The sequence below is a fragment of the Pipistrellus kuhlii genome, unplaced genomic scaffold (assembly GCF_014108245.1).
Source record: "Pipistrellus kuhlii isolate mPipKuh1 unplaced genomic scaffold, mPipKuh1.p scaffold_m20_p_105, whole genome shotgun sequence".
In the NCBI taxonomy this organism is placed as follows: Eukaryota; Metazoa; Chordata; class Mammalia; order Chiroptera; family Vespertilionidae; genus Pipistrellus; species Pipistrellus kuhlii.
In genome coordinates this window covers 447,792-461,630 of record NW_023425411.1, presented here as the reverse complement: position 1 = coordinate 461,630, position 13,839 = coordinate 447,792, and the positions used below count along the sequence as shown (strand labels likewise).

The 13,839-nt window shown below is 62.8% G+C and overlaps 1 protein-coding gene across 1 annotated transcript; it reads right to left on the bottom strand.

Annotated features, from left to right (window-relative positions):
• Positions 1-2,443: 2,443 nt before the first annotated feature.
• On the bottom strand, positions 2,444-7,188 carry KCNE1 (potassium voltage-gated channel subfamily E regulatory subunit 1). Its single transcript, XM_036430260.2, has 2 exons — positions 7,168-7,188; positions 2,444-2,914 (listed from the first exon to the last, which is right to left on the bottom strand). Exon 2 carries the CDS (start codon positions 2,872-2,874, stop codon positions 2,488-2,490), a length of 387 nt encoding a protein of 128 aa, XP_036286153.1. The 5' UTR covers positions 2,875-2,914; positions 7,168-7,188; the 3' UTR covers positions 2,444-2,487.
• Between the last annotated feature and the right edge of the window lie 6,651 nt (positions 7,189-13,839).

Sequence of the window (13,839 nt, the reverse complement as noted above, 5' to 3'; positions counted from 1 at the left end):
ACAGACAATGAATTGCCTCTCTCCTGATTATTAAAGCCAGGCCGTGTGTGTGTGTGTGTGTGTGTGTGTGTGTGTGTGTGTGTGTGCAGGGCAGGCGGGGTGTGAGGGCTGGCTAACTCGCCCCGCTCTGAGCCAGTGAGGTGCGCACACAGTAGGTCTGCCTCTCCAGGGCGGACCCGAGGGCCGGCCCCAGGAACCGGAGGAGCAGCGTCATGACACACTGACTCCCGGTGACGGGACGGGGTGGGGGCCTGGGAGAGGGAGGGGCGTGGGTGAGCTGAGCGGCCGGCGCCCCCAGGGCGGGCGGACCGCCCTCTGGGGAAAGGCACGGAGTCCCGGGGCGTGGCTGGTCATGAGCCAGGCCCACACCGGGACACCAAGGTCAGAGTGACCCCGAGATCACAGGGGCCACGTACGCCCTGGGCCCCCCCGCCCCCCCGAGCTCCCCGCCTCTCCCTCGTGTGTGCAGCCGGGGCCACACAGGAGCAGCGGGCAGACGGGCTTGGGGCCCAGGAGCCCAGGTGGTGGGCGCAGTGCCGTGCGAGAGGGTTTGCTTTTCCGGGGGGAGGAGAGGGGTGGGGGCGGTAGCTCTCAGCGGGTTTGCCGAGGACTCTGGCCCCGGAGCACCCGCTCCAGGACTGGGGTCCACCCGGGACCCTGTGGCACCCGAGGCCTGGCTGCTGCCAGGAACCGGACGCAGCGGGGACGGGCTGTCCCTCTGAGGGCGGCCCTTTGAGGGTGATGTGTGTTACCTTTGTATCCTGTCCGGGCTGAGAGCAACTGTATTATGCCGTACTGGGAATGTCCGGCAGGTGGGCGTACAAGGGGTCCCGAGAGCTAGCTCTGCAGTGGCCAGTGCTGCCCGAGCCATGGCTGCCCGTGGCCAGTGCTGCCCGTGGCCAGTGCTGCCCGAGCCATGGCTGCCCGTGGCCATGGCTGCCCGTGGCCAGTGCTGCCCGTGGCCAGTGCTGCCCGGGCCATGGCTGCCCATGGCCAGTGCTGCCCGTGGCCATGGCTGCCCGTGGCCATGGCTATCCATGCGCACGCTGCCATGCCACTGGAGGAGGCTGAAAACCAGGGCACGTGGCTCTGGGCTCGTAGGCGGGGCATGCTGCGGAGCTTCCTTCCCTGTGGGAGAGGAGTGCTCCCCGCACCCTCAGCCCCTCCCCGCCTCTGGTCTGCGAGCGGAAGGAGGCGGGGGGCCGCGGCCGCCGGGAGGAGAAGCCACACTGTGTGGCCCGGTCCCGAGGCCAGGAGTGGGAGTCAGGGTCCTGGCCAGGCGTCCTCTGGGCCTGCAGGCCTCCTCCTCGCCTCCGGCGGCTCATGGTGGCGTCGCCGGGACCGGGCGGTGGCTGTGGCGCTCCGGCCTCTGCTCCCTGGGCACCCAGGGCTCCTGGGCGTCCGGGCCAGTCCCGCTCCTCCTGGAGGACATCAGCCCCGCGGCCCCTCTTCCTCGATGCCATCGCCGCGGCCGTTTCCCCGAAACCCCACCCGCAGGGCCCGGGGCTGGGACCACTCTGAGAGGACATGAGTCAGCCCCAGTGGGAGCACACCTTGAAACGCCCGTCCCCTCGGCCCTGAGCGGTGCCCCTCGCCCAACCCTCTCCTTTGCCCGCACCCTCCCCTCCCCTGGGCTCAGGGGGGCCCTCCCCTCCCTCCTGCGGTGATAACTAGCGCCTCCCTCTGGGCATGCGTTCTGAAGCGGGCTTATTTTATCCCTCGTCTTTGCCATATTCGTGGGAATATTGACTCTGCTGCTTGAACATAAACCAAAACCACCTTCAGGAAGATGGGAGCCGGCTTCCTTTTCCTGTCGAGTCTGAGCGGCGGGCGTCCGAGGACGGGAGAGCCTGCCCGCGGCACTGCCCGGAGACGCTGCCGTCTGTCCGCGAACACACCGTCCGTCCCAGAGCCACGCCGCCCACCCAGGCCCCGCCCCAGGAGGGGGCAAGGGGAGTGAGGGCAGGTCCTTCTCTTTTCAAGAACCTCTCCGAAATTCCCTCCTCGGCCCACTTCCACCGGCCAGGACGTCATCACAGGCCTGCTAGCTGCAAGGGAGTCTGGGAAGTGCGTGCAGATCTTATCCCCGGAGGCCAGGATCTCTGGGGACAGATCCTGGGGGGGGGGGGCAGCTGACAGTCTCTGAGAGAAGGGATGTGATTTTTATAGAAATAGTGCTACGAACCCACTGCTCACCCTCATAATAGAAAAAAAAAAAAAAAGTGTGTCCATACAGAGTATGAGAGAGAAATCGGGCCGTCCAGGGCGGGAGAAATGGGCCGTCCAGGGCGGGAGAAATCGGACTGTCCAGGGCGGGAGAAACCGGGCCGTCCAGGGCAGGAGAAACCGGACAGTCCAGGGCGGGAGAAACCGGACAGTCCAGGGCGGGAGAAACCGGACAGTCCAGGGCGGGAGAAATGGGCCGTCCAGGGCGGGAGAAACCGGGCCGTCCGGGAGGCCCCGCCCAGCGCCCCGGCCCCCGGCCCGTCAGGGCGAGGGCGCGGCCCGGGGCAGGTGGGCCTGGGGCCGCTCCACGGCCTGCGGGTTCCGGAGCACGCAGCAGGCCTGGAAGTTCTCCAGCATGCGGGCCTGCAGCAGTGCCTTGTCCTGCTCCTGCCAGGCGTCGGACTCGATGTACACGTTGAAGGGGTCGTGCGAGTGCTCCAGCTTCTTGGAGCGGATGTAGCTGAGCATGATGCCCAGCGTGAAGAAGCCGAAGAAGCCGAGCACCATGAGGATGTACAGCGCCTCCATCCCGCCGGTGCCGCCCGGCGCGCGGCGGGCGGGGCCGGACGCGTTGCCGCCCGCGTGGGCCGTCTCTCGCCATAGCCTGGCCAGGAGCGGGGTCACGGCCGTGGCGTTCGGCAGGCTCATCCTTTCACCGGGCCGCGGTGGAGAGCAGGACCCTGGGAGACTCTGCGGAGGAAAAGGCAACCTGAAGCCAAAATGTCCGCCTTGGCCACAACCCACACCCCACGCACACACAGGAGGCGACTTTTTCAACCTCAGGCGCTGCCCGGCCGGCGTGGCTCCGTGGCTGAGCGGTGACCTAGGAACCAGGAGGTCACGGTTCGATTCCCGGTCAGGGCACGCGCCCGGGCTGGGGGCTCGATCCCCAGTGGGCGGTGGTAGGAGGCAGCTGATCGATGATTCTCTCATCATTGATGTTTCTATCTCTCTCTCCTTCTCCCTTCCTCTCTGAAGTCCATAAAAAAAATAATTTAAAAAACCTCAGGTGCCTTCCCACACGCCTCGGTCCGTTCCATGTGCCGCCTCCTGTCCGCACAAGGGCCTCTCCCGATCGGTCAGTTGATAAATTGATTCCCTTTATTCCCATCGGCCAGTCCCCCCGCTGCCTCCAAGGCGCCACCAGAGCGAGGGCCTTGGCAGACACAGGGTCTGTGTGCCTGCGGCCCACAGGCTACCACCAAAGCGTGTTCCTCCCCGTTCACGGAGCCCTCACCCCCAGTGACTGTCCTGAGAGGGGGCGCTCGGGGTCCCTGAGGGTAGGGGGCCTCGGTGGGCCCCCTCACAGGACGAGAAAGAGCCTGCGAGGACGCCGTACGCAGGCGGCCTCCTGCAGCCACAGCGGCTCCGGCCAGACTCCGGCCCCCCGGGACCTTGACCTTGGACTCCCAGCCTCCGGACCGTGAGAAAGCGAACCTCTGTGTGGCCCCGCCCCGGTGTCTGGGCAGCAGCCGAGCAGATAACACGTATGTACACGGTGTCGGGTTCCGGGCCCCGGCCTTCCTTCTTCCCTGCCCTCAGCTCGTGGCCTCCACCCGGGCGTGTCTGTGTGCCCGCCTCCCTTCCCTCCCAGAGAGGCACGGCCCCCGTGGCCTGGCGGCTGCTCCTCCGTGCCCCCCCAGCCGACCACAGCCCGTGGCCTGGGAGGACTCACACTGCTGGTGCCGTGGCTCACACACCTGGCCAGGCCACGGGCTGTGGGCGACCGGGAGGCCACCCCCGGGGACCGCACTGCGGAAACACCACCTGGTCACCTGGCAGCCTCCCGCAGGGTCCTGTGGGGGTCACGTGGCCCTCCCTCCACGGCCAGTGCGCCAGCCCGGGGGGGGGGGTGTCTGCCCTCTCAGCCTCCCCCCCCCGGACTGCCAGGAGCCTCACAGAAGGTGACAGTCTCCCCTGAGCGCCCGCAGGGCACCCTGGGTATAGGTGTTTCCCGGAATCCTGACGGGGAACGCTTCTCGGAAACCCCCCCCTCCCCCCAGTGGCCTCACCGCCGTGGATACGGGGTCACGTGACGCTTTGTGCAATGAGCCTCAGAATGGCCTGGCACCAGCCTGGCATCGCCAGCGCAGTTTTAATGACCAGATCCAATCTGCCCGCCCGCGGGGCGGCTGCCATTCCCACGTTCCCTCCACCGCACGGCACGCTCGGGGCTGCCTGGGAGGCGTGGCTCGGTGAACCAGACAGCCACGGTCAGCCCCCCCATCACGGAGAACAGCTCTTCAGAGGGGAGCGGGCGCACCAAGGTCACGCCTCCTCTCCGAAAAGCACCTGAATGCACTCCGAGAGGCCAGAGGTGACGAAGCAGCCCGGAAAGGCCTCCTGCAGGCGGACACGGCTCACCAGGCCAGGAATTCTGTGGGCTGCCCGGCCGGCGTGGCTCAGGGGCTGAGCATCGACCTGTGAACCAGGAGGTCAGGGTTCAATTCCCAGTGAGGGCCCAGGCCCGGGCTGTGGGCTCCATCCCCAGTGGGCGGGATGCAGGAGGCAGCCGGTCAGTGATTCTCTCTCATCACTGATGTTTATTTCTCTCTCCCCCTCTGTGACATCAATACGGTATATTAAAAAACAAACAAAAAAACTTCACACTCCCACTCTCCAGCCGTTTCATCGTCACCAGGGCACCATGTCCGAATTCTGGAGGCACGTGGCCTCCGTGCAGAGAGGAGCCAGCAGGCCCGACCCTCCCGTGGTCGCTGGTTCCATCCGGTCTCCCCCGTGGCCTGGGAGCCGCGCATCCCGAGGGCGGTCGGGGGCTCAGGAATGAGGACACAGCCTGCTCAGGGCTCAGCGCCTGTCAGAGGACCAGGTGACGGGAGGGGTGGGGTGAGGGGCCCGGTCACACCACAGGAACAGGAGGTTCCCAGGCCCAGGGAGGGAGGCAGTGGTTAAGTGCATTCCCGGAACCTCAGCTTCCCTCTGAACGCGGGGTCTACCCTGACCACCCCCAGGGCTTTGTGGGGCGGACATGCCCCCCTTCGCCTCTGGCTGTGCCGGTCTCCGTGAAAAAGCGTGGCCACCAAGCTGCCTGTCAGCATCCTACCGGCTCTCGCCACTCCGGGGCGGCTGCCTGTGCCCCCATCCTGACGCCGACCCCTTCGACCCCCACAGCACCCTGTCCGCCAGCTCCTCTCCTGACGGGCCCCCAGGGCTCGGCGGGGTGAGACTTGCCCACCAGCCCCACGCCAGCACCAGACGAGCCAGGTGGGTTTGCCCACCCAAACGGAGGCAAAGTGCTAGATCACATGTGTCAAACACAAGGCCCGCGGGCCAAATCCGTCCCGCCAGGCCTTGCAATGTGGCCCGCACCGCGCTGTCATCACTGCACTCCGCTGCGTTTCCATCACAATGACAGTTTATGACTGTTCAGTAAACCATTCGGCCCGCGATTTAGGCTGGATTTTAGATTTTGGCCCCTTCTCTGATTGAGTTTGACACCCCTATGCTAGATCAAAGCAAGGCCGCGTGAGCAAATTACAGGGGAAGCCAGTGCACTCTGGGAAGAGATGGGGGACCGAATGAAAACCTCTACCCACATAGCAGGTTTTCACCTAATGAAACGAAACTACCTTATTGGTATTATTCACGTATTTTTAGCATCACATGGTTTGCGTATTAAAATGTGAGTGATTAATACCAGCCTACCTTTCCCGAAGCGCTGTGAGTCGGTGGTGACTGAATAATACTCCGATTTCCACTCACACCCCCCACCCCCCCAGCTCACCCCGTTAGACAGCAGCTCTCACCGCCACCTGCACTGCGTATCCTGTGTCTTCCCGAGACCGGAGCGTTGGGGGATCTCGGCCGCCGTTCCCTGTGGCAGCCCGGAGGCCAGAACAGATCTGGCCGTGGCAGGAGCGCCATGCACTACCAGGACACAGGCATGTGGGTGCGGATGCATGAACGAATTGTGTCCCATTCAACCCCCAGCACACCCGCACACACAGACTCCCGCACATGCAGACGCACATACACAGTCACACGTGCACACACACAGATGCCCACACAGATGCGCAGACACACACAGACGCCCACACACACAGACGCCTGCACATGCAGACACACACATGCAAACACACACATGCAGACACACACAGACACCCGCGCACGCAGTGCTCTCCCAGCTCCACCTGCAGGGCGGGGACAGGTGAGTCCGCGGAGGTCTGCAGCTTGCACTTGGGTTTGAGGACAGCCGGCTCACGCTCAGGACAGGCACACCTGAGGTTCCGGAAACTCCCAAAGCTGTGGGGACCCAGCTGGGACCCCTCTGAGCAGCAGGAAGCCTCAGGAGGGGGCTGTGCTGTGCGCAGAACCAGAGCGCAGGGCGGCCTCCGGCAGCTCTCACCGCGGGAATGGGAGCCGCTGTGCCGAGTCCCACAGGTGACCCTGACCCTGACCCTGACCCCAGCGCGCAGGGGCCCTCGTTCCGCCCTTCCTGACCCAGAGGCGGACCCCATTAGCTCAGTCACCCCGGAGCCTGGAAACCGCGGGGCGGGGGCGGGAGGGGGCTCCCGGCACGTGGCTGCCCCCCCCCCCCAACTTTCTCCAGAAGCGGCGTGTCCCCACCGCCGAGATGGAGACCCAGCGCCGTCCGGTCCCCGCCTTTCCCAGCCGTCCAGCCCGGCGCCGCCAGAGACACCGTCACCATCACAGCCAGAAAGGCCGGCGGCGCTGGGTCTGCACTGCAGGCGGGGTGGCGGGCTCCTTGCTGAGGGTGCTTTGGGGGAGTTTTCCAAGTTTCTGCGGGAGCATCTGTGATGAGCAGCGATGGCAGGCCGCCCTCACCCGGTGCCGGCTCTGTGCCTGTGCTCAGGAGACCGAGGAGCCTGCCTGGGGGGCGCCCGGGCTCAGAGCCGGTCCCCGGAGGCCCCTTCGGGCCGCCCGACTGGGCGCTGGATCCGGCGAGGAGTCTGGACTTACCGGTCCGGGCGCCGGGAGGCCGGTGTCTGTGCGGTGTCCTCCGTGCGGCTGGCCGGGCGCAAGGCCACAGCAGCCCGGACCGCGCTCCCTCCCGGCCCAGTGCGCGCGGGCGGGGCCTCCCAGCTGCGGGCCACCCCGCCCGGCCGCCCCGCCTCCCGCACCCTCCCCACCCCCTCCCCAGCCCCTCCCCGCACCCTCCCCCGCCTCCCGCGGAATCTGGACCCCAGGCCTCCAGCTGCCTCAGGTGCGCTGGGCAGGCACAGGTCCTGTTACACCTGCCAGCCCCCAGCCCTGCCCCGCAGGAGTTTGGGTGCCGGAGGGAACCTGCCCTGGGGACACGCACCCTGCAGACAGCTCCCCCTGAGGCGCCCAGGCCACTCCCGCCCCAGCTGACACCTCCGAGCGGCACCGTGCCCGCTGTGCCCGCGCCCGCTGTGCCCGCGCCCGCACCCCGTACCTGCGGGGCGTTAACGGGCCCTTCCGGGGGTCGGCCGGCCTGGGCTGCCACTGGGGCCCGGGCTGGCGGGGTCTCGCCGGAGTCAGTCCTGGAGCCGCCCAGGCCTGGCCCCCGCGCTCCCAACCACGCAGTGCGCCCCCCCCTTCCATCCCCCAACTCCCCCCACCTGAGCACAGTCCAGGCACCCGGGTGGCGGGCAGCAGAGGAAAGCTCGCCCTGAGCAGAGAGAAATGGCCCAGCCCGCATCTCCCAGCCCATCACTCCCCCCCTGGGGCTGGAGAGGGTCCCTCCCTCCCCCGGGGCTGGAGAGGGTCCCCCCCGGGGCTGGAGAGGGTCCCCCCCCCCGGGGCTGGAGAGGGTGTCCCCCGGGGCTGGAGAGGGTCCCCCCCGGGGCTGGAGAGGGTCCCCCCCGGGGCTGGAGAGGGTCCCCCCCGGGGCTGGAGAGGGTCCGGGGAGCTGCCCTTCTCAGACAGCCTGCCCAGCACTCCTGCGCCCTGGGTGCTGTGCTGTCCACAGGGCACACACCTGGGACGCGGGCTCCATCCCAGGAGGAGGTGTGCAGGAGGCAGCCGATCAGTGATTCTCTCTCATCACTGATGTTTCTCTCTCCCTCTCCCTCTTCCTCCCTTCATCTCTGAAGTCAATAAAAAATTTTTAAAGAAAAAAGACTGCCCACAGAAATAGTCACTTAAGCTGGCTCTGCCTGAGTCCTGGGCGCGGGCACTGACCCCTGGCACCCTCCGGTCCCCCAAGGCACACCGCAGCCGGCCCCGGGCCCCGGACTGTGCTTCCCAGCGGCCCTTGCACCTGACAAATAGCCACAACCTTCACCTTGTTATGCGAAGAGCACAAATCCGATTAAGAGACGTTTCCCAAGGAAATGCCAGCACCCCGCCACGTCCCCCGGCTCTGCCCGGCCTCGGCGGTGCTGAGGGGAACGTGGCGTTAATTACCGTCTGGAACGTGATCGGCGCCGAGACAGCCTGCCTGACGCTGGACTACACACATGGTCCTTTCGTGCGTGTTTTACCCCGGGGCCCGGGGCCCGGGGCCCGGACGGAGGCGGCCCCTCCCCCCGCTGCGGCTGCAGGCACGGAGGCGCCGGCGGGGGCTTCCTGGCGACCAGCTGCCGGCGGAGATTCCATCTCTCCGGCTCCCTGCACGGCGCTGGCCTTGGTGTGCTTCCAGCTTCCGGGAACACGGAGCACCTGTGGCCGGAGTCCCCGGAGGCCGGCCAGGCTGAGGCCAAGCCAGAGTGGCGGCTGGGAGCGGCTCAGGGCACTCTGGAAAGGTGGCTGCTGGTGGCCGTGGTCGTGGTTTCTGTGCCAGGCACGGCCCTCGCCCGGACGGACGGACGGACGTGGGGGCTGCAGGTCACCCGGGAGGAACCGGCGAGGAGGAAGGAAGCCAGGGGTGGCGCTGGGGTGACCCCAGGAGGGCGAGAGCACACCTGCCCCCGGGAGGGGGGGGGGCTTCAGAAACGCATGCACCCAGTGCCCTCTGCACCCATCGTGACTGTGGAATGACACCTGATCGCAGACTGAATCCTCTCCACGTGCTGCCCCATCCTGAGCTCAGACCCTTTCCTCAGAACTGTCCTCTGCCCGCCGGCGTGGCTCCGTGGGCGAGCACCCATCTTAGAACCAGGAGTCCCAGTTCAGCTCCTGGTCAGGGCACAGGCCCGGGCTGCCTGTGGGGCGGGCAGGAGGCAGCCGATCCGTGACTCTCTGTCGTCATTGATGCTTCTATTTCTCTCCTTCTCCTTTCCTCTCTGACATCAACAAGAATGTTTTTAAAAAGAATTTTTCTCCCTAAGTACATTTCTTCTTTGCTGGCTCGTCCGTCCAGTTCAGTATGTGCTGAGCTGCTGTGCTGCAGGCTGTGGGCACCCGTCATCGGCTCTGCCCCGCCCCCCCACCCCCTCTCTCACAGGCTGTGGGCACCCATCATCGGCTCTGCCCCGCCCCCCCACCCCCTCTCTCACAGGCTGTGGGCACCCATCATCGGCTCTGCCCCGCCCCCCCACCCCCTCTCTCACAGGCTGTGGGCACCCGTCATCGGCTCTGCCCAGCCCCCCCCCCCCTCTCACCGCAGGCTGTGGGCACCCGTCATCGGCTCTGCCCAGCCCCCCCCACCCCTCTCTCACCGCAGGCTGTGGGCACCCATCATCAGCTCTGCCCCGCCCCCCCCCTCTCACAGGCTGTGGGCACCCGTCATCGGCTCTGCCCAGCCCCCCCCACCCCTCTCTCACAGGCTGTGGGCACCCATCATCGGCTTTGCCCCAACCCCCCCCCCCCGCCCCGCGGAGTCGAGCTAAATGCCCACCCCCCCTCTCCCCGCCTGCCCCGTCCCCTGCCTCCAGCACAGGGAGCCTTTCTGGAGAAGTGCCCTCTCCCCGGTGGGGAGGGCTGTGCAGGTCCCAATGGCACAGGCGTTGACCTTGTCCTCGGCCCTCTCTCCCCAGGGCTCCGGGGCCACTCCTCCCTCCCACTGCCGGAGCCCCACCCGAGGCAGCGCACGGCTGCGTCTCCCGGAATCCGACTGGACTCCTGGGAATGGAGGCCCCCCCCCCCCCCAGTCTGTCCCGAGGGTCCACTCCCAGCTTCTTTTCTTTTTCTTTTCTTAAAACATTTTTAAAATTGATTTCAGAGAGGAAGGGAGGGGGGGAGAGTGAGAGAGAGAGAGAGAGAGAGACAGAGACAGAGAAACATCAATTATGAGAGAGGATCATGGACCGGCTGCCTCCTGCACGCCCCACCTGGGGATGGAGCCCGCAACCCGGGCCTGTGCCCCGACCGAGAGTTGAACCGTGACCTCCTGGTTCATAGGTCAACGCTCCACCACTGAGCCACGCCAGCCGGGCCGTAGATTACTTCTTGATCGGATAACTGGCTGCTCAGCTGTCTGGGACCTGGGCGCCCCTTTCTGGACGGCGTACAGCAGACGGGTAGGGGGGGGTGCGGGGGGTGACTGTGCCCCACAGAGCCTCGGTGACCGTTTGCGGAGTCATGCTGACTCAGCGGGGGTGTGCTGGGCCGGAGGCTGGCCGGAGGGGCAGGCGGAGGCATCGGGGTGAGCGGGCGGACATCACCAGAGCTGCGGGCTCTGCAGAAGCCCAGGGACCCGGGACCCCGGTGTCTGGGGGGCTTGTCGGAGCAAACGCCAGGCTGTCCCGGTTCTGACAGCCCAGCGGCCCGCAGACCAGCCGGGCAGACTCGGGGCCTGCACGGGCCAGGCCTGCCGATGGCCGTCCGTCCACCCACCTAGCCGAGGCCGTGGACTCTGGTTCCGTGGCTCCCTCGCCCCGGTGACAGGATGGAGGAGCCTGCTCCGGCTCCCTGCGCCGGTGGCGGACGTTAGAAACAGGCTCTGCGGCTCAGCTCAGCCTTATCCGTCCCCTGCCGAGGGCACGGCCGGCAGATAAGGTATAAAAATAGAAGGCGGGCCTGGCTCCCAGACAGAGCGGACCCACGGGGAGCCTCTGGCCACGCTCTGTGCACGCTGCAGGGAGGTGGGGGGACCCGGGGTGCAGCCTGGCAGACAGCCCGGAGCGTGAGGTCGGGGCGCGGGCGGGAGCCCGGGAATGGAACCCTGGCCTCCTGCGGCCTGAGGCGAAGGTCTTAGGAGCAGAGGATCTGGAACATGGAGCTGGGACCCGTCACCGGCCGAAACCAAGCCTCAGGGTAACCTGAGGGGGTGATGGAGCCACACACTGGCCTCTGGGGGCACAGGCATCCTCGTTCTCCGTGGGACAGACCCCCCAATACCACATCCAGCCCGGCCGGGTGGACCCCATGTGCAGGGGGAGCTGCCCATGCCGGTCAGGGGGCTGGCTGGTGAGGGCATGCTCCTCTGCTTCTGCCTGGTGCCTGGGGCCCCCGCAGGACTGCACTCCTGGCCCACGGACACAGAGCTCCCCACACGCTCCCCCTGTAGATGGTGGAGGCAGGGCCATGCTGGTCAGGAGCCTGGTCCTTCCATGTCGGTGCCTGTCCCAGGCCTGTGTGCACACCTGCCCGGGCCATGGGAACGGAGGAGAGACGGGTTCTCAGAACCTGCAGCCAGCATCTCCCTGAGGCCGGTTCTATGGGGTGGGAGGGGGATGGGGGAGACATCGCTGCTCAGACCAGCGGGATTAGCGCCCGGCATCTGGCCTGTGCCCAGCAAACAGCAGGTTTGAAGGATTCAGTTCAGGTCTTTTGCGTTGTACTTGGGGCAGGTAAATGGGAGCCATGCTGGGCTGTCAGAGCACATGGGGTGAGACTCAGCGTGACTGAGAACGGCTGGGGGTGCCCCATCTGGGCAGAAGCCAGAGCAGGAAGGGAACATGGGGACATGAAAGATGGAGGCACAGATCCACCCACTGCATGACTCCTCCTGCTCACAAACATCTAGGAGCTTTTTGTTGTTGTGAATCCTCACCCGAGGATATTTTCCCATTGACTTCTAGAGGAAGGGAAAGAGGGAGGGAGAGGGGGAGAAGAGGAGGGAGGGAGGGAGGCAAGGAGGGAGGAAGAGAAACATCCACGTGAGAGAGACGCAGTGATTGGTTGCCTCCCGCGTGGGCTAAGGCCAGGGGTCGAACCTAAAACCCTTCAGTGCAGGGCCAACACTCTAACCACTGCCCATACACCTGTCACATCACCGAAAGCCTGCTTACCAAGTTCCTTTTAGCCAGTACACCATGTCCAGCTTTAGGCAAAAAGTGTCATACCAAAAGCAAAGAGCATAGAGTGATGAGATATGGCAAGCATTGGAAACAGACTAAGATTTGACACAGATGTCGGAATGATCAGATTAGGGATTTTAAATAATTCTGATTAATATACAAATGGCTCTAATGGAAAAAGTAGATAACGTGCTAAAAAAAAAAAAAAAGATGGGTGGTTTAAATAGAGAGATAAAAATTATAAGAAATAATTTTTAAAATGCTAGAGGCCAAGGACCTGCCACAGAAATAAAGAATGCATGGGACTGGACATGGCTGAGGAGAGAATTGCTGATGGTACATAAATGGAAACTTCCAAAATGTAAAGGTAAAGGAGGAAAAGACTTAAAAAACACAATGTCCAAGAATTACAAAAGGCATAATATATGCGTAATGGGAAAACCAGAAGAAGAAAGAGATAAAGGGACAGAAGAAATATTTGAAACAAAAATGGCTGGGAGTTCCTCGTACTTATGTCAGACACCAAACCACAGATCCAGGAAGCTCAGAGAACACCACACAGAAAAATGCCAAAATAAATATATTTAGGTATATCATATTCAAACCACAGAAAGTCAAAGATAAAACAATATTCTAAGAAGCCAGGGATGGGGGTAGGGCTTAGCAAGGAGGAACAGAAATAAGAATTAGATCTTATTTCTTAGAAACCACACAAGCAAGAAGAGAATGGAGTGACATATCTAAAGTGTTGAGAGAGAAAACAAAATCACCAATCTAGAATTCTATATCCTGTGAAATTATCCTTCAAAAGTAAAGGAAAAATAAAGACCATCTCAGACAAGCAAACATTGAGGGAATTTGTCTCCAGTAGACCCGCCTTGCAAGAAATATTCAGAGAAGTTCTTCAGAAAGAAGGAAAATTATATATATGTCAGAAGCCTGAATCTATATATATATATATATTTTTTTTTTTAAAAGAAAGAGCATTGGAGAATGAATGAGTGAAGATAAAATAAAAAACTTTTAATATTCATAACTGAGCTAACAGATAATAGTTTGTTTAAAACAATAGCAACATGCATGAGATGATTATAACTTATTTATTGGTGAAATGGATGGCCATTATGATACAAAGGATGGGAGGAAGAGTAGGAATGTTCTGTTATTATTAGGTACTTGCACTCCTCATGAAGTAAGATGGCATAATTGGAAAGTGGACCTGGATTAACTGTAAATGTACACCACAAACTCTAAGGAAGCCACTGAAAAATCAGCTCAGGAGGAGTTGTAGAACTGAAGTGCTGAGAAAGGAGAGAAGATGGAATCACAAAATGCTCCATTAAAACCAAGAATGCCCAAAAGGAGTGAAAGACAAAAACAGAACAAATAACCAAGGCAATAGATAGCAAACAGTGCACAAATATGGCAGATATTAATCCAACCACATCGATACCCATTTCAAATGTCAATCATCTGAACACAAATTAAAAGGTAGAGATTGTTGCCTTAGCTGCCATTGCTCAGTGATTGAGCATTGACCTATTAA

Excerpts from the sequence above, each read along its gene's own strand:
- KCNE1 (XM_036430260.2), bottom strand. The coding sequence starts at position 2,874 with ATGAGCCTGCCGAACGCCACGGCCGTGACCCCGCTCCTGGCCAGGCTA.